The sequence below is a fragment of the Populus trichocarpa genome, chromosome 4 (assembly GCF_000002775.5).
Source record: "Populus trichocarpa isolate Nisqually-1 chromosome 4, P.trichocarpa_v4.1, whole genome shotgun sequence".
Lineage (NCBI taxonomy): Eukaryota > Viridiplantae > Streptophyta > Magnoliopsida > Malpighiales > Salicaceae > Populus > Populus trichocarpa.
The window spans coordinates 13,711,869-13,732,312 of record NC_037288.2 but is presented as its reverse complement, the minus strand read 5'-3'; the positions used below and the strand labels follow the sequence as shown (position 1 = coordinate 13,732,312).

Sequence of the window (20,444 nt, the reverse complement as noted above, 5' to 3'; positions counted from 1 at the left end):
TCAGGCAGTAATAGTTCAAAAATGAGACAGTAACAGTTGGACAATAACAGTCCAAATGTTTGTTGATGAGCAATTTTGACTGTCTTAGAGGCAGAAGTGGGTTCTCCTTTATTCAGAGAACTTGTAGCCTCATGTCTTAGCTTTCCAACGAGACTAATCTCACTTTAGTCGGAGTTCTGTAACTCCAGATATAGTTAAAAATCTGAAGAGAGCTCAGATAGTAACAGTTCAAAAACGATACAGTAACGGTTGGAAAGTAACAGTCCAAATGTTTGTTGATGAGCAATTATTACTGTCTTAGAGGTAGAACTGGGTTATCCTTTCTACAGAGAACTTGTAGACTCATGTCTTAGCTTCTAACGAGACAAATCTCGCTTGAATCGGAGTTCTATAACTCCAGATATAGTTAAAAATCTTAGGAGATGTCAGACAGTAACAGTTCAAAAAGGAGACAGTAACGGTTGGACAGGAACAGTCCAAATGTTTGTTGATGAGCAATTTTCAATGTCTTAGAGGCAAAATTGGGTTCTTCCTTCTTTAGAGAACTTGTAGCCTCATGTCTTAGCTTTCCAACGAGACTAATCTCGCTTCAATCGGAGTTCTATAACTCCAGATATAGTTAAAAATCATAGTAGAGGTCAGACAATAACTGTTCAAAAACGAGACAGTAACAGTCAAAATGATTGTTGATGAGCAATTACTGTCTTAGGGGCAGAACTGGGTTATCCTTTCTTCAGAGAACTTGTAGACTCATGTCTTAGCTTCCAATGAGACTAATCTCGCTTGAATCGGAGTTCTATAACTCTAGATATAGTTAAAAATCTTAGGAGAGGTGAAACAATAACAGTTCAAAAACGAGACAGTAACGGTTGGACATGAACAATCAAAATGTTTGTTGATGAGCAATTTTGACTGACTTAGAGCCAGAACACGGTTCTCCTTTCTTCAGAGAACTTGTAGCCTCATGTATTAGCTTTCCAACGAGATTAATCTCGCTTGAATCGGAGTTCTATAACTCAAGATATATTTAAAAATCTGAGGAGAGGTCACACAGAAACAGTTCAAAAACGAGACAGTAACGGTTGGACAGTAACAATTCAAATATAAAGAATGGAATGATAATTGTGGTTGGACAAAGAAACGACAATATTAATGGGTGATATGAGAAAAACGTGAAATATTAAGAAATGACTGAAAGAAAGACTTTTTGGCTGTTGATATGGTTATTATAAAACATATTATTGGGTGAAGAAAATTTATGAGATAAACCTGTGATTTGCAGGAGGGACCACAGGAGTGGTGCAACAGCAGCAGCAGAGAAGCACGAGTAGAGCTTCTATTGCAGGTAGGTGATCCACACCTATACTTTCTAGTTAAATTCTATGATTTAATATGTTATTGATGTGAGATGTGAATTATCGAACGTTGGATATTAGGAGAAAGGAGGAAAGTTTGCGTAATGATGTCAATTTTTGGATAGTATTTTGAATGTATGTGTATTCAAGGTGAACAGTTGTTGTGTGATTTACCAAGTGATGAAATTATCGTTGACAAAGGAAATATGAGAAGTGTGATTTGGGGCATGAACTAGCATACATTTAGTGTATGTTAGGATCCTGGGTAAGGGGATCGTCATGTTTGGCTAGCATACATTTAGTGTATATTAGGATCCCGGGTAAGGGGATCACCATGTATTGACTAGCATACATGTAGTGTATGTTAGGATCCCGGGTAAGGGGATCACCATGTATTGACTAACATACATTTAGTGTATGTTAGGATCCCGAGTAAGGGGATCACCTTGCATCGACTCCTACGAGGTGATGATGATAACAGTGAAAGTGGTATCGATAATGTGTTAAGCGAAAATAATCATGGATGGTCTTATGAGATCTAGAATGGAGGTTGATAATGGAAGAGGAATTAGTTTTTAGTAGTTGAAGGAGAAAGAATTTCCAATGACATCCAAAATGGAGAAGTGAATAAAATATGAATGCATGTTTGCCTTTTTTTAAAATTTCTGGATATTTGTATTGCTTTATTATTGTGATATTCATATTTCAATAATATGTATTTTGTTTTCAAGACCGTCGCATGCACGACATGAGTAGATTCTAGCTTAGGTTCACTTTTTGTAATTTAGGTCCTAGAGAGTATACCCTTGTATTTTGGAAATATTACAACTTTTTTATAACTCAATTTGTATAATTGATGTTTAAACTGGAATAGATGAATTTAATTATGTACTTTGTATAACCATGTTTCATGTATGCATGTTTATATCTTTATCCATCCATAATGATAATTGTTGTACAATGTATATCATAAACATTGTGGTTGATATAAAGGATGATGTTTATGGGATTGAGACCAAGGATGATTGGGTTGAATTGAGTTAGGAGATGCAGTATATTAGAAGTGTAAACAGGTCGTATGTCGATAACTTGGGACCTCCCGGTATAAGGGAGACTCCGTCGAAATTTCGGTAGACTTTAATACAAACACCGTGAATAGATATAGAAAAAAAATTTAAATCACTCTGTTTATCAGTTAATATGAGATCGTTGCTTTATCCCGGATATGAAAATGTTAAAAATGTGTACTTTCCAAACCAACTATAACTTAAATGAAACTTCCTTTGAATCTTAAGATATAAACCAAATAGTAGCCAAAGGTCCAATGTGATAAATTTGCCTCTTAACTTTTTTTTTAATCCTACTCCATTTAGATCTTATTTTAGGCTCAATTGATGGTGTAGATGGTATAATTTCATCTTTATTTTTCATCATTTATTTCATCTATGAACTTATTATCATTTTACGGTAACATTACTTATCTTTAACCAGGGTTTGCATCAACACTTTTCATGTAGTTATCTTCTTAACTTTTATTTCTTATTTTTCTTATTACTGCTCAAAATTATTTTTTCATTCTCAAAACACATTTATTTTAAATTTTTCTAGTATTTATCGAAATTCATTACCAATTTCATCTGCCATATAATTTTAACCCTAAAATTTAGAAACTCCATTTCAACCTCAACAATATTTTTAATATTTATATACGGAGGTGTATTACTTCTCAAGATCGTACTTTATTCGGTTCTATGTTTACACGGTTAATGAGTGATTTTTTTTCTCCCAATAAATACGTTAGTAATGTCTTTATTTTATTTTATTTACAGTTTTTTTTTTTAAAATCCGACCCACTGCTTTGTGGAGGCCAAGGATCTGACATTAAAAACTAAAACTAAAAAAGTACTAAAACAAACGAACAAATCCCAATATTCTATTAATTCTTTTCCTTTCCTCAAATCGATCTCATCGCCATTTCACATACAGAAAGAGACTTCTATAGGATTAATCAATGGCTAGTCGAGTGGTGACGGTGGCACAAGACGGGAGTGGAGACTTTACGACGGTGCAGGAAGCAGTAGATGCGGTGCCACTCTGCAACACGTGTAGAACTGTGATTCGTGTGCCACCTGGGGTTTACAGGCAGCCCGTGTACGTGCCGAAGACCAAGAATCTCATAACTCTTGCGGGTTTAAGACCTGAAGACACTATCTTGACTTGGAACAACACTTCTGCCAAAATTGATCATCACCAGGTGCGCCTATTTTCTGTGATTTCTAGCTTGCTCATCTGGGTTTTTGACACGTGTGTTTGGAGGTTCTTGATGTTGGGATTTTGGGCTGCAGGCTTCGAGGGTCATTGGAACTGGGACGTTTGGGTGTGGGACTGTGATAGTGGAAGGAGAGGATTTTATTGCTGAGAATATCACTTTTGAAAACTCTTCTCCTGAGGTAATGTGAACTAATCTTTGGTCGCTTCCTTTTTTTGTTGTCAATTTTGTGGTGGCTTCTTGTGATAGAAGAAGATTTTTGGGTTCTTATTGTGTTTGAGGTGTTGGGAATTTTTGTTTTTATACTATTAAGTATGGTAAATTCTGTTACGAATTCGATTTTGTAAAGTTCCCACACTAAAAGAAGCCTGAGGTGAATAACAGGAATACTGGAATGTAGGAATATAAAGTTAGCTAATGGATGTATTTCTTAAGGAACAGTAGGCGTGATGAGCAACTCTCATAACAACCTCCTCATTGTAATTCATTCATCATGATGATTACTCAATCTGTTACAATACCAAACTAAATACAACATCCATTTCTTCTAGAGGGAATTGCTCTGCTTTCCTTATTGGCCACTCTTGGCTACATAAACTGAAAGATAGCAAAACAGCTTAATCAAAATGCAGCGTGGGAAGTGATTGAAACGGTGTGCACAGGTGATTAAATGAGACGCATCATTTCACACAACGTTCCCTTTGCTTTTAAATTTTCCAACGGTCATCTCCCGCAAACCCTCCTCCATCCTTAGCTGAGTTAGGTTGTGACAAATTCATTGGTGTGATTTGTAATTTTGATTTTTGTTCATTATTCATTTGTTTCATTGAAAAAATGATTTTTTTTTTATTCTGTGCATATTTTGAAATTGAAGTTTAAATTGTATGAGCATTGGGTGTGAATATGGTACTTTAGAATTCTTTTTTTCTAGCCATTGGTTGTGTCAAAAAGTATGATTTGAGGTGTTTTCTATGTTGTTGAAAGTGAAACATTTTGAATTGTTTAATAAATGATTTGAAGCTATTGATATGTGTTTTTTTATATACTTGTATCCAGGGTTCAGGCCAAGCTGTGGCAATTAGGGTGACTGCTGATCGGTGCGCATTCTATAATTGCCGGTTCCTTGGGTGGCAGGTATATTAACTGTCACATTTGGTGTGTTTCATGGATCATTTACTTCATCATTCATGTTTATTTACAACATAGATTATTAAGAATTTCATTTACCCTCCAAACATGTTAATTTTATAGGATGGTAAATACAGTGACATTGGATAATTATCTCTATTGGTAAACTGCACTTCATATGAAAACTTAATGAGAGGGGAATGCCAATTATAATACTACATCGTTAATCAAAATTGCTTGTGCACATATTTACTAGTCATTGATAAATTGCAGGCATGTTATTCGAGCTATGCTGTAATTGGAAAACATCATGAATTGGTTTGAAACATCTAAGAATGGGCGTGTTCCTATAAGTGGGAAGTAGATAATAAAATGGATGAGCTCACTGTTCTATTGATTCTCTAGGATTCTGATGGCTAAGGCTAACAATTTGTGAGTCAATAATTGAGCCAGTGTGTATGCTTTGGTATCCTGCAAGTGTATTATTGGGTTTCTGAACTATAGGAGGAGGTATCGTATGAGCACAAACCCAAAAGCACCCGCTCATGTATTTTCTTATTGTAGGATACTCTCTATTTGCATTATGGGAAGCAGTATTTGAAAGATTGCTACATTGAAGGAAGTGTGGACTTTATCTTTGGGAACAGCACTGCTCTCTTGGAACATTGTCATATTCACTGCAAGTCAGCAGGTTTTATAACTGCTCAAAGCAGAAAATCTTCTCAGGAGTCAACTGGTTATGTCTTTTTGAGGTATGTTTTTATTGGCTTTCACCTTTATTTTCAATTGTTCCTGCCTCCCATTAAGTTCTCAGTCAAGGTTTTTGCAATGTTAGCATCTTTTTTCTGGAGAAGTTGGACAGCGTTGTACTGACTCAATAATATTTGTAAGCTGTCTGATAGCTTTTTCAATATGAATCAACATGAATTTCTATGTGATGAAAATGTGCTGGCATTTTAAACTCTATCAATTTCAAAAACTCTGTACAGGTCCTTACAGTTTTCATATCTGCTCCCTAACCCAAAGAGAGTAGTTTTGGTGCATTATCCCTATAGTTATTGAGATTTCTATAGCATGATGTTGATAAACATAGGAAATTTGCGTCTTATCCAGAGATGAATCATGATCCTAGACTAGTGGACTCCAAATAGATTAGTTGGAAATTAAATTGTTGATTTCTGTATGTTTACAGAATTGTACAAGGAGCCTCTTGAGGACATTTTTAAATATCCTTTGGAGGACAATTTTGAAGTGTCCGGACTTTAAAACCTCCTCATTTTGACATCTTTTAGAACAACCAGGTACCTATAGTTATTAATTGTCAGATTTCCAATGTATGTTTGTCTTCCAAAGAGAAAGTTACTTGTCATTCTTCTAGTACTACTTCCAACAACCATGTCAATACCTTTTTCACTCTGGTTGGATGTAATGCAATGCAATGTAATGCAGTGGAAAAAGGAATCTGTGCTCATTTTTCTCCCATTACATTGTTTTTTTTTTCCTGCCAAACATTTCATGTTTGTTCTTCGTTTTATATTAAGTTGACCATGTAGTTTATTCCCAAGTAGTATTGCAGCATGTAAGGTAGAAGTTACCTGGTTTTGTTGTATTATGCAGTTAACATTCATGGTTTTGGTATGTTTCTCCAATTAAATCTATAGTTATGTAACATTCACTACTTATATCTGGTGTTTCTATAAGTCCAGGTTAATGACATTGTCAATGTTTATTTAGGAGACTTTCCTTTGTTTTTGATATCCCACGTTTATTCCAAATATTGGGCTTGAAGTCATAAACTATGTGATTCATTGCTGAAGTAGAATTGTACAGTTATTTAATCTGTTATTTCTGATTAAAGATGGAAAACGGTTACACACACACACACACACACACACACACATATATGAGATGCAAAATCAGAGTCCTCTGATTTTTCATCACTTTCTTCATTCACTCAGAATATTTGATTTTCAGCCCATGTCATATGACCTTGTGTCTCAGAAACTTGGTTTTGTTACTCTATAGTTGTCATCTTATATGAGATAATAGTCCCTGTAACTTTTGCCTACTGAAACCTTGCTGGGACAATTTGCGTATATCAATACCATCACCTTTAATACATTATTCTTGTAGGGTTATGTCTGGCTAGGAGAACATATCTTGGTTCTTTTGGTATTCTCTCTTGTGATGGTTTGTGCTGCTGTAATTAGTTATCACTTTCATGCAGATGCGTGATTACTGGTAATGGAGGGACTTCATATATGTACCTTGGACGTCCATGGGGACCCTTTGGAAGAGTGGTCTTTGCATACACATACATGGATCATTGTATCAGACATGTAGGATGGAACAACTGGGGTAAAGCAGAAAATGAGAGAAGTGCTTGCTTTTATGAGTACAGGTATTTTGGTTTAAATCATCATGCATCATTTGACTTTGGCAGATTGCTATTTTTGAGATTTGACAAATAACGTTAAATAAAATTTTCATCTAATGAACCATATGCAGATGTTCTCAAGTAAGCCTAAGACTGACAAATAACCTTTGGCTTTGCCTGATATTTGATGAACTTTTACTATTCTTGAAGGAAGAATTGCCATCATGTAATAATTAATTTTATTCTCATGCTAGATCTCTGTCCCAAAAAATAAAAAATAAAAAATAAAAAACCCTTTAATGACCTGCTTCTTTCTGTTTACTTCTTCCAGTGTATGATGCTAGTTAATAGGAAGACATGTTTTTGCATTATGTGACTGCTTTAGTTGAAATTGCAGGTGCTTTGGGCCAGGTAGTTGCCCATCAAAACGAGTGACATGGTCAAGAGAACTGATAGATGAAGAGGCAGATCAATTTCTGATGCATTGTTTCATTGACCCGGATCCAGAAAGGCCTTGGCTATGCCAAAGAATGGCCTTGAGCATTCCATACTCCGCATAGGAACTATAAGCTTCAACAATAAGCATGAACAAACAGTGTAGAATGAAGCAAGCTCCCAGCAAATAATGAAGAATGGAGGTTATCAATACTTATATGCACGACTAGTTTATGTGTAAAAAGTATGCAGGCTTTGTCACCCATAGCACAATGCTTTTCTTCGGAAGAGTGGTTCTAAAACAATAATACAATTTTTGCCTAGATTTCAAATATTTGCTTTCTTCTGTTGTTTAATAAGCTTGGCTTGTATGATTTGATAATTATGCCATGTTCCATGTTGATGTATCGAGTATTTTGTTATTAGAGCAAATCATGAGTCGTTTTGGAACTTTGGAGGAACAAGAGTATTGCACAATTTCGCAGTGTTAGATTATTAAAGAAAACTATTAACTGTTGCTCCTTTCTTTTTTCTCGAACCATTCACAATTTTCCTCTACATGCAAAATGGAAATTCATTACCTTGTGTAAAATTCAAGAGACAAATACAAGACGTCTTGGATCCTCTTGTGTTGGATTGGATGAGTGGGATGTGCTTATGCACACGTGGACAATTGTGAGTAGCCATGCTATATAACCAGTAACTTCAACAAAAAGGTTCTAATCTTCTCGAAGATAAAACCAAAATTAAAGGAAAAGAAGAAAAGGACTTCAATTAGCGGTTTGTAGAGGTGGGTTCCCCACTTTGTACGTGAGTTGAGTTTTGTAATGTATGGTGTTTTTTTGTAAAAGTATTCAAAAAATATTAAAAAATGTTTTTTTTATTCTTTATATTACTTGAAGTTAAATTGAAAGATTTTTGTATGTAAAATAAATGAAAATTAGAAATATGTAAATGAAAAACAGATTATTTTCCAGGTTTGAAATGTAATTATATATTGGACTTAATAAAAAAAAAGAGATTATTTTGTTAATCAAACAATCTTTTCCTCTATAGTTGAGCCAAAAATAGTAGTTCTCTAAAACCATCAAAAAGTATTAAAAAATAGTTTTTAAAATCATAAAAAAATATTTAAAAAACTTCAATTTAATTACAATATAAAATAAAAGAGATAGAGGTTTTACTATAGCTATTTTACTGTTCATCCTCTCACGTATTACTGTGGATTTTAATAGTGATTTTTTAAAAAAATTCAATTTGGTCCTTAAACTTTTTGTTTTTGCATAATTGAGTCATTTTACGCCTAAATTAGCACCCAATTGTATTTTTTTTAGAGGGAGGGCTAAATTAAAATATAGAGTACTTAAGTGAAAAGAGCGAATAAAATAGGTGGCGACTTTGAAATTTATTTGAAAAGTTCATTTTAGTCCCCCATCTTTTTTAGATATTAGATAATTGATCCCTCTCATTTTCAAAAATCTAATTTTGATACCAACCTTTATTTTTCTCTTTTTAAGTCCATATTTGGTGGAGGAGAGAGAGAGAGGGGGTCGTTGGATTCCGACATATAGAGAAAAAGTTTTCATTGGAGATGATTTTCGCCGCTAAAACAGACGATGTTTGTAAAAAATGATTTTATATGATGAGGAGAGTTAAGATTAGATGTTTTTTTTTACCTGAAATCGCCTAAAAAACATATTTGAGCTCAAAAAGATTTTTTTGTTTCCAGGTGATTATGGGTTTTGGGAAGATTTTTTGTGTTTGTGGAGGACATAGATTGGTTTAACAAGGTTCCAACGGTGTTTTCTAGGTGTTTTGGATAAAACAAATGAGTTGAAAATGAATTTTTGGGTTAAAAAAACAAGAACCATGTTTTTTCAGTCTCCATAGTGACTGTAATCTGAGGAATTATAAACGACGTGTCATCTTTTTTTATCAAAGAATATGTTGTCCGCCTATTAAATAAAAAAATTAAAGGCATGTGTGCGTCGGCCTGAACTTGCAGGCCTGTGCGCAGGCCCTTTCTTGGCGGGCCAGACACTTGGCCTGGTTTACCAGGCTCACAATGTCTGGTCTTATTATTTTATTTGTTTTTATTAATTTTCATTTTTTTTAGTAATACCTTTTTCTACGTCTTTTTAAAAATAATTTTTAAATTTATGTTTTAATTAATACCTCTTCTTTGTGATTTTGTTTTTTGTTTTTTTAGCCTTTTTAAATAGCAATTATTTTGTAATTATATTGGGTGTGTTTAATTTTTTAAGAGGTTAATATGATTCATTTGTAATTTTTTATATATATATTTTATATAGATTAAATATTTATTTTATTTTTAATGCATGCAGCCTTTCATAATATTTCTCTCCTTTTATTTTATTTAGTAAATTTTATGTGAGTGTTGATTTCTATTGCAAATCGATTTTAATAAACAAATTCATCAAATACAATCAAGTAAATAACTTATCTTTTTGCTCTTGAAAAAAATGTTTTTTTTCCCATGTTATTGTGATCGCTTTCTATATATATATATATATATATATATATATATATATATTCCCATTTCTTATCTCTCTCTCTCTCTCTCATTTAAATAAAACTAGCTTATTTAGTTGGTCGGGACTATAACCCGAGTTATTAGATTTCTCTTTATTTTTATTTTAAAAAAACACGCTTGTGACTTTTAAATATTTTATTGGAAAAATAAAATGGATCAATAACATTGCGCATGGACCAATTAGTATTTTTTTTAAAACAACAAACACTTTTAAAAACAAGTTCCGCAAAAACAAACTCTCATGTGTTCGCAATCTAAAGAAACCCTTATTATTAATTAACAGCCATAAGAAAGTAAAATAAGCAAAATAAGGTCAATATATCATGACCAAAAGACATGATAGGAGCTCTAAGATAGCGTTTGGTTATTACCCCGATATAGACGATAGAGACAGTGATGTGGATCAGCCCACAAACACCAGCAAGGACCCATTACATGTTTCAAATGGGCTAATGACTCGGTCCAAGACTAAAGCATTGAATGCATTGGTTTTGAAGGTTTCAACCAAGTCAAATTTAAAAGGTCTATTGGAGTGTCAAGAGGAGGCCTTAGTACATCTTATCCATGTGCAAGAGGGGTTCAGTCCAACCTTGTTAGGGCCATGAGGTTTTGACAACAACGCTGACAATTTTCTAATTTTTCGACCAGCCTTGTGTTTATGATATTTCTATGTGTTTTATGGATTCCTAATTAGTTTTGAACTTCCTATTATGTATGAGAACATTAATTATTTCCTTTAAGTATTAGGATTTATTATTTTGTTTGTTTCCTTGTTAGGTGAGGAGAAAACACAACAAAAGAAACAAAAGAATCCTACTACAACTTGGAAACAACATGGGTGGTTACCTTTTCTTTTAGTTTCTAGGGTTCATGGGCTACATGTAAAGCTATAAATAAGCCTTGAATCAGTTCTGTAATATTTTCTTTCCTTCTCTTTTTCTCACGGCAGAACATAGATTTAATATAATGGGCTTTATTTTATTTTGTTAGCTACAACCCAAGGCTTGTTTGAGTTTAATTAATACTTTTTTTTTCCAGCTAGGATCCAAGGTTTGTTTGAATAAGGTAATATGCTTTTTAGTTTAAGGTTTTTGGGTCAGTTTTGTAAGTGAGATAAAGCAGTCCACTAGGGTAGATCCATTAGGGTTAATTTTTCAAGAACTATTTAAACTCATGTAACCTAAATTTCAGCAACGATTGATGAATAAGATTTCAGAATTTTTCAGTTTTAACGTGTGAGTGATTCTTGTATTCTTTAGTTCTTGAATGAACTGAATATGACTTATCGAAGATTAACTAGCTTTGTGGTGTCATTCGACTTCATTTCAATAGTATTGGTGCCTTGAGGCAGGTTTCTGTTGTGTCACACTCCTATCAGACCTATTTCAGCTTTCTAGGATCATATTTCAATCTTGATTGTGGGTTATGTGACCATGTGATCACGAGGTTCTCATCAGTTGGTATCGGAGCTAGGCTCTGAAACAAGGTCATATCCTTATGTTATTTTCATTTTCTTAGTGTTGCTTTAAGTTTTTTAGTGTTTGTGTCATTCATCTAGTTCTTTGTGTCTGCGAAATCTAAGAAAAAAAAGAGACTTATATTTCATCTTGTTACTGTCTTTAATCATATCAATAGCATAGAAAAAAGAGATTAGATAAAATTTGAAGGTTGATTCAATTTTGCTATAGAAACACAACTCTTAGTGAACCATAAGCAAAGCACCTCACAACCAATTGAAACTTCATATTCTATCTATTGGGGGTAAGATTGCATCTTATATTAAATTTGGGCTTATTTTGATAAATTTTGCTTGAGGTTTTAATTCGAGATTCAATTATGTAGTAAAAATACAACTCTTAGTAAACTATAAGCACACCACCTAAGAATCAATTGAAACTTCATATTCTATCTACTAGGGGTGATATCAAACTATTTATTAAATTTGAGCTTATTTTGATATCGTTTGCTTGAGGTTTTAATTTGAGATTCAATTTTGCCGCAAACTGATCATACAAGGGGTTTGGGTGCCTAGACATAAGAGAACGACCTATAAACTGATATTTGTTTTTTTTTTTATCAGAATACTAAATATTGAATTAGAGGTCATTCTGATATCGTTTGGTCTGATTTTCAATTATGGTATGTAAAAAATTGCGTAACATGTTAGATTTGCGTCAAGTTCCAAAACGTGATCCTTACTATTTGTTTTCATCCAAATATTTTTGTTTCTATGATAATTGGGTTATTTAGGAGTAAAGTAATTGTTTTCACTAATTTTCGCTTTTGTTTTATTTTGTGTCTTTATTTCGTCCACAATTCGTACAAATTTGCATTGTTACTCGCAAAATCATAATTATAGTTTTGTTTTGCTTTGTTTTTAGTATATTTATTGATTCTTAAGTCTAAAAATTATAATTGGATTGCACTGCGAAGGCTACTAACTTTGATTTGTTGATTTCAGTTCCTAAAGAACCAAAAGAAAACAAGTTGTGAGGTAAAAGACGTATTGAGCTTAATAGAGTGAAAATGTGAAACCCCAAAAATTTATAATTGAAATGTGCAGATGACTTAGTGGAAACTCTGTAAAACTCCAACAAAAGACTTCACATGATGAATTGAATAGTAAGAAATAAAATAGAAATGGTAGTAAATTGTAAACCTCCGATCAAATTTTATGACGTTAATAAAATTATTGATAATTTAGAACAAAAAATGAGATGGGTTAGTTTAAAAAAATAAAATAGAATAATATTGAATTAATAGGAAAGAAATTTTAGAGAGAAAGATTTTCCGTATGGTATTTTAAAAACGGACTGAAAAAAGGCATTTGGTTGAACGAAAAAGGTATCCAAATTTGACATAAAGGTGTTTTAGTAAATATGGATAGATTTGATATATAAATAGAAAAATTATGCAGAAAATACCTAGGATAGCCGAATGAGAGAGAGAGAGAGTACCTTGAGAGCAGAAACTCAAATGTCTATATCTCTATATTGCACCGTTGGATCGGGCTGGGTTTTAGATATATTATGCTCCTCACCACCCTCTAACATCTGACCGATGGGATCTGAACGTTCTAGGTTTTTATGAGAGATATAGCCCTCATAACATTTTAAGGAAAACCTGTCTGCAGGTTAGTCACGATCATTGGCAGTTTCCGCCTTCGTCCACCGTTGGATCCTACTCAATTTTGGATATGTTCGTCATATTGATGAGCTCTTCATTATGAACAGTGGAGAGTGGGATTTAGAGAATTCAACGAGAAGTTATATTTAGTTCTGATTGAGTTAGGAGAAACTTGAACCTTACTGAAACGTTTGTTTAAATTAGGTTAGCAAGAATGAAATAAATGGAAAATGTGGTTGCTTGATTTGTGTTTAACTATAAAAAGCATGCTAATTATGATTTAAATTGAAGAAAATCCTTGGTGTCTTTCCTTAGGCATGTTTGGCCAGATTATTGATTACTGTCCAATCCATATATTGGGATTTAACAGTTTTGTAAACCCCGGTTATAATTTTTTCTAGGTTATTAAAATATGAGAAATTTAATTAATAGTAAAATATGTTAAATTAAATTAAAAAAACCTAAATCAAGATAAAAATAGTGAAATTAATGAAATGAAAAGTGAATATAGTACTAAATTGTTGAAAAGAAAAACATTTGTGGGGACAAAATGAATACGTAAGACCAAGAGATGTCAATATTCAAATAACAGAATGTTAGAAATTTATGTACAAATGATAAAAAGGGGTGGGGATAAATGTACAATTAACAAGATGATAGCACTATAAATATCATTCTATTTTCTCTCTTGGAGTGACTTGCTAGAGCAAGAGAGAGTTTAGAAAGAGGCTAGAGAGAAGATATATTGATGGCAGAAAATATGACAGCTATAACTCCACTTTCCACTGTTGGATCAGAACGATATTCGGATATGTTGTTCTCCTCCATGTATTGTACATTTTCACCGGAGGGATCTTCTCTATCAGTCGAGTTTGAGAGATATCGTGGGAGGAAAATTTCTGGGAAAATACACTTGTGGACAGTCTTCATTGCTGACTGTTTCTCCTCCAGCTACCATTGGATCGGGCTATACTTTGGATATGTTGTTCTTCCCGATTCTTTCTAGATTCTGAATGGTGGCGATCAGAAACAAACACTCGGTATAGAGGTTGTTCTTCTTGCACAGTAGGTGTGCAAGTTTGAGGTTGGTTCGGTTAAACCCATGTTTCTAGAAATGTCACCATTTGATGAAGTTGATATTTGGATATGTTATACTCATAATAATGCATTATAACTTGACCATATGGATTTTTTGGAATATTATTCGTTTGTTATGTATGGTTGATTGAAACTGTTGTCAAAATTGGTTTTTTGTGAACTGAAACAACCTTAAAATGAAAAAGAAATGAAGCATTAAAGAGACTTAATTTTTGGAAGACTTTGGGGCTGCGGTGACAGCCCTGAAAGTGTATGTTTAGGGGGGGGGGGTGAATACCTCTCCAAAATCAAAAAAATAAAAAATAAAAATAAAAATGTATAAGGTTATTGTGCTTGTTATCCTAATTTCTAAGAACAACTCGGATTGATATAAAAAGCCAGCCACATGAGTGGGGGCAAGGAAAGTTAGCCGACCATTTGAATAACAAAGAGGGAAAGGGAGGAAATTGTGGTTTTCCTTAATGAATTTATTATAATAGGTTGTTTTCTTTATATGAATGTGTGTGTGAATTAAATGAAATTAGCATGAAAAGAATGAGGGAACTCTTGGTTCCTTAAGGCCATGCTTTCGGTCAATTAGGCATCAAAGGAGGAGGATGTTTAATTTGATAGCTTGATGATGTGTGTTTAATTGTGTTAAAATGAGAAAAAGTTAAATTGTGGATGTTGTGAGTAAAGGGAAAGGTTGATGAATCTGGACAGATTCGTCTCTTGACTTTTGGAGAGAATTTGAGTAGGAGGATGAGGGAATTAAGATTAGGTTCCTTCATAGTAATTGTAGTTTTGGATGTTAGTTAACTAAGAAAATTGGTCTTGCTCAATTTGGAGCTGTAGAACTCCAGTTATGGGTCATCAACTGAGACTGAGTCATGACTGACTCTGTAAGGCAGCAAGACTGATTAGTTGATGAGAAATTTTGACTATCTTGGGGGTAGAACTGAGTTCTCCTTCCTACAGAGAACTTGTAACCTCATGTCTTAGCTTTCCAATGCGACTAATCTCGCTTGAAACGGAGTTCTATAACTTTAGATATAGTTAAAATTATGAGGAGAGATCGGACAATAACAGTTCAATTTCTAGACAGTAACAGTTGGACAATAATAGTCTAATATTTGTTGATGAGAAATTTTGACTGTCTTGGGGGCAGAACTGGGTTCTCCTCCCTACAGAGAACTTGTAGCCTCGTGTCTTAGCTTTCCAAAGAGACCAATCTTGCTTGAAGTGGATTTCATTAACTCTAGATATAGTTAACAATATGAGGAGAGGTCAGACAATAACAGTTCAATTTCTAGACAGTAACAGTTGGACAATAATAGTCCAATCTTTGTTGATGAGCAATTTTGACTGTCTTGGGGGTAGAACTGGGTTCTCCTTCCTACAGAGAACTTGTATCCTCATGTCTTAGCTTTCCAACGAGACCAATCTTGCTTGAAACGAAGTTCTATAACTCTAGATATAGTTAATAATTTCAGGAGAGGTCAGGCAGTAACAGTTCAATTTCTAGACAGTAACAGTCTAATATTTGTTGATGAGCAATTTTGACTGTCTTGGGGGTAGAACTGGGTTCTCCTTCATATAAAGAACTTGTATCCTCATGTCTTAGCTTTCCAACGAGACCAATCTTGCTTGAAACGAAGTTCTATAACTCTAGATATAGTTAACAATTTCAGGAGAGGTCGGACAGTAACAGTTCAATTTCTAGACAGTAACAGTCTAATATTTGTTGATGAGCAATTTTGACTGTCTTGGGGGTAGAACTGGGTTCTCCTTCATATAAATAACTTGTAGCCTCGTGTCTTAGCTTTCCAACAAGATCAATCTCGCTTGAAACAAAGTTCTATAACTCTAGATATAGTTAAAAATCCGAGGAGAGGTCAAACAGTAACAGTTGGATAGTAACTGATGCGATCCAACCATCAAAGGATCCATTGGAGGTTCTAGTTGGTCCAGTTACTAGGCTTAGGGCTAAGAAGTTCAAAGAAGCTTTCAATGGACTTCTTCAAGATACATGGGCTAAGGTGGACTTCAAGAGGATTTGTAATAATAAACACCAAGCCTTGATTAATCTGATTCATGTTCAAGAGGGGCTTGTTGGTGGAACCAAGACCATTACACAAGGATTGGGAGAAGAAGACTAGATTCGGATAGTTTGACCTTTTGTTACTCTTTTGGTCATAACTGGAGCTACATATCGAATTTTGATGTGATTCTATTTGGGCTGGCAACTAGATTTCCATACCTTTCCAACGGTATATGGAATGCCTTCTAATTCATTAAGAAAAGAGAGAACCATCCATTTTAAGTTGGGCCTTACTGCTGCCAGACAGAATGCGGAAACAACGAACTTGTCTTATTTAATTAGTTGGGCTATCAAACTTTATTTATTTTGAGAGGAGACAATTTGTTTGGATTTTAGACTTGTTTATTTTGTTTATTTTAATTAGTTTGGGCTAGTTTTAGCTTGGGTTGATTATTATTTAAATTGGGTTTATGTGAGACCCATTAGGGAAAGTAGGGTTTTGGCTTGGAGTTTAAATACTCTTTAGGAATAATTTTAGGGCAGACTTTTGATGATATTTTCAACATTGTAGCCGACTTTTGGTTGCTCAATCTTGGTTCTTGATTGAACTTTCAACTCTTCAAAGAATTGACCATTCTTTGTTGTGAATTTATACTTCCTTTGCTCGTCTCCAGGTGTAGGCGTTGTGATCGAGTTGGTTTATAGTCTTGTTGCCTTGGAGCAAGTCTTCCATTGTGATAAGCTCATTCAAATCTCAACAAACTTGGGTTAGATTGATCTTGGGGTCGTGAATACCATTAAATTCCGCTAGGGTTCGCATCAGTAACAGTTCAATGTTTGTTGATGAGCAATTTTGACTATTTTGGGGAAAGAACTGGGTTTTCCTTCCTATAGAGAACTTGTAGCCTCCTGTCTTAGCTTTCCAACGAGATCAATCATGCTTGAAACGGAGTTCTATAACTTTAGATATAGTTAAAAATCTGAGGAGAGGTCGGACAGTAACAGTTCAATTTCTAGACAGTAACAGTTGGACAATAACAGTCTAATGTTTGGTTATGAGCAATTTTGACTATCTTGGGAGAAGAACTGGGTTCTCCTTCCTACATAGAACTTGTAGCCTCATGTCTTAACTTTCCAACGAGACCAATTTCGCTTGAAATGAAGTTCTATAACTCTAGATATAGTTAAACATCTAAGGAGAGGTTGGACAATAAGTGTTAAATTTCTAGACAGTAACAGTAGGACAGTAACAGTCCAATGTTTGTTGATGAGCAATTATGACTGTCTTGGGGGCAGAACAAGGTTCTCCTTCCTATAGAGAACTTGTAGCCTCGTGTCTTAGCTTTCTAACGAGACCAATCTCGCTTGAAACGAAGTTCTATAACTCTATATATAGTTAAAAATCTGAGAAGAGATCAGACAGTAATAGTTCAATTTCTAGACAGTAACAGTTGGACAGTAACAGTCCAATGTCTAGATAGTAACAGTTAGACAGTAACAGTTCGAGATTTAAACAGTAACAGTTCAAATATAAACGAAGGAATGATATCTATGGTTGGTCAAAGAACGACAATATTAATAGATGTAATGAGAAAAACGTAAAATATAAAGAAAAAAATGATTGAAAGAAAGATCTGTTAGCTGTTGATATGATTATTATAAAACATATTCTTAAATGAGGAAAACTTATGGGATGAGCCTGTGATTGTAGGAGGGACCATCGGTGTGGTGCAACAGTAGCAGCAGGGGAGCACGAGTATAGCTTCTACTGCAAGTAAGCGATCCTCACCTAAGCATTTTAGTTAAATTCAAGAATTTAATATGTTAATAATGTGAGATGTGAATTTGCAATGTTGGATATTAAGTGAAAGGATGGAAGGTAGTGTAACGATGTTGTTATTTCGGATAGTATTCTGAATGTATGTGTGTGTTCAAGGTGAACTACCCTTGTGTGCATTGCCAAGTGATGGGAGTACTACTAACAAAGAAAATATGAGAAATGCAATATGTGTTTCGACTAGCATATATTTAGTATATGTTAGGATCCCGGGTAAGGGGATCAACATGTGTTGACTAGCATACATTTAGTGTATGTTAGGATCCCGGGTAAGGGGATCAACATGTATTGGCTAGCATACATGTAGGATCCCGGGTAAGGGGATCACCTTGCATCGACTCCTACGAGGTGATGATGATATCAGTGAAATTGGTATTGGTAATGTGTTAAGCGGAAATGATCATGATTGATCTTATGAAATCTTGAATGGAGGTTGATAATGGAAGAGGAAACAATTTTTAGTAATTGAAGGAGAAAGAGTTTCTAATGAAAACCAGAAGGGAGAAGTGAATAAAATATGAATGCATGTTTGTCTTTTTAAATTGTTGGATATTTGTATTGTTATATTATTGTGATTTTCATGTTTCAATAATATGTATTTTGTTTTAGGACCATCGCATGCACGACAAGAGTAAATCTTTGCTTATGTTCACTTTTTGTAGTCTAGGTTATAGGGAGTATACCCTTGTATTTTGTAATATTACAACTTTTATATAACTTAATTTGTATAATTGATGTTTAAACTTGAATAGATGAACTTAATTCTTAAATTCATATAATCATGTTTCATGTATGCGTGTTTATCTCATTTATTTTCCTATAATGATATTTGTTGTTCAATGTATGTTATATATGTTGTGGTTGTGATGATGATGATGATGCTTGTGGGATTGAGACCCAGGATGATTGGGTCATGATTGAGTTATGAGATGTAAGATATTTGAAGTGTAAACAGGGTATATGTCGATAACTTGGACCTTCCGGTATAGGGGAGACTTTGCCGAAATTTCGGTGGAAATTTCGGTAGACTTTGATATGAAAACTGAAAAAAAAATACTAGTATTTTTACGTTCCAAATCATAGGAAAGTAACTTTAAACACTTATGAAAGTGTGGGGCGTTACAAGTTTGATCACCCACATTTCAGCTGAGGTTACGACACTCAAATGATAAAATTCTAGATTAGGTTCTCACAAAGGTTGTAGGTATGGATGTTATTTTTCAAACAAAACTGACATTGTGTAATTTGGAGTTATAGAACTCCAGATATGGACTGAAAATGGATGAAGGGTCAAACTATCTTGTATTGGATAAATTATGTTGAGTACTATAACAAATAATTTCAAGGGTGTTAAGGGTATAACTGGGCTTTCTATTCTTCAGTAGAGTTGTTGAACCGTGTCTCACCTTTTCAAGAAGCCAAGCCACACTTAAAACTAAAGTCTATAACTTACTTACAAATTAAATGGTAAACAATGTTCTCGGGTGAAAACTAATCTAGGAATTGTAATGAGGTAGTTGAAGGAAATAATCGGAAATTGAAATTAAAACATGGCGATGAATTCATGTGAATGAGATTGCAATAGTATGAGAATGCACATTGTGATAAAATTATAAAAGGGTACTAATTGTATCTCTTGATTCTCAAATAGAAGAGATGCCTGGAGCAGGGTCATCAGTAGTTGAAGGGACTCGGTCGGTTGGGGAAACAAATAGGTGCATCGCACCTTGTCTTTTCAATTTATGTAAACTCATTGATACATTTCAGAATTTATTGTTTTATTGCTTCGATAAATATTGGAAGGAATATGAGTACCTTGCGTACATTAATGTGTATCAAATAGTTATGATATAATTAGAATGGATACGAGTACCTTACGTACATTGATATGTATTAAACTTGTGATGATATTATTGGAATGAGATGAGTACCTTGAGTACAACGGTATAAATCAATTAATTCGGATAGTGTTTGAATGAACATGTGTACCTTGCGTGTAAAGGTATGGATCAAGTTAGTTAGGATAATGTTTGAACGAACATGAGTATCTTGTGTGCATATGATTACCCTGCATACATTGATAGGTATCGAATTAGCCATGATAACTATAGAATAGACGTGATTATCTTACATGCCTCAGTGGCTAAGGATACATTACGATGATACTTAGCACCATGATGAGGGTGGCTAAGGGCATAAATTGATAGTTGACACTGTGATGAGGGTGACCAAGGTTATGTGAATG

General features: G+C 34.0%; 1 protein-coding gene across 1 annotated transcript; it reads left to right on the top strand.

Annotated features, from left to right (window-relative positions):
• Positions 1–3,201: 3,201 nt before the first annotated feature.
• Positions 3,202–8,014, top strand: LOC7494578 (pectinesterase 31). The gene is made up of 6 exons (XM_002305279.4): positions 3,202–3,609; positions 3,701–3,805; positions 4,681–4,758; positions 5,317–5,504; positions 6,980–7,153; positions 7,527–8,014. The coding sequence occupies exons 1-6, from the start codon at positions 3,367–3,369 to the stop codon at positions 7,687–7,689; spliced, it is 951 nt and encodes a 316-aa protein (XP_002305315.1). The 5' UTR covers positions 3,202–3,366; the 3' UTR covers positions 7,690–8,014.
• The last annotated feature ends 12,430 nt before the right edge of the window (positions 8,015–20,444 follow it).

What these genes read in the sequence shown, in the direction of transcription:
- LOC7494578 (XM_002305279.4), top strand. Translation starts at nt 3,367, where the DNA reads ATGGCTAGTCGAGTGGTGACGGTGGCACAAGACGGGAGTGGAGACTTT. An exon ending in TTGAAAACTCTTCTCCTGAG is followed by an intron (nt 3,806 to 4,680) that starts GTAATGTGAACT and finishes ACTTGTATCCAG; the next exon opens with GGTTCAGGCCAAGCTGTGGC. An exon ending in GCTTGCTTTTATGAGTACAG is followed by an intron (nt 7,154 to 7,526) that starts GTATTTTGGTTT and finishes TTGAAATTGCAG; the next exon opens with GTGCTTTGGGCCAGGTAGTT.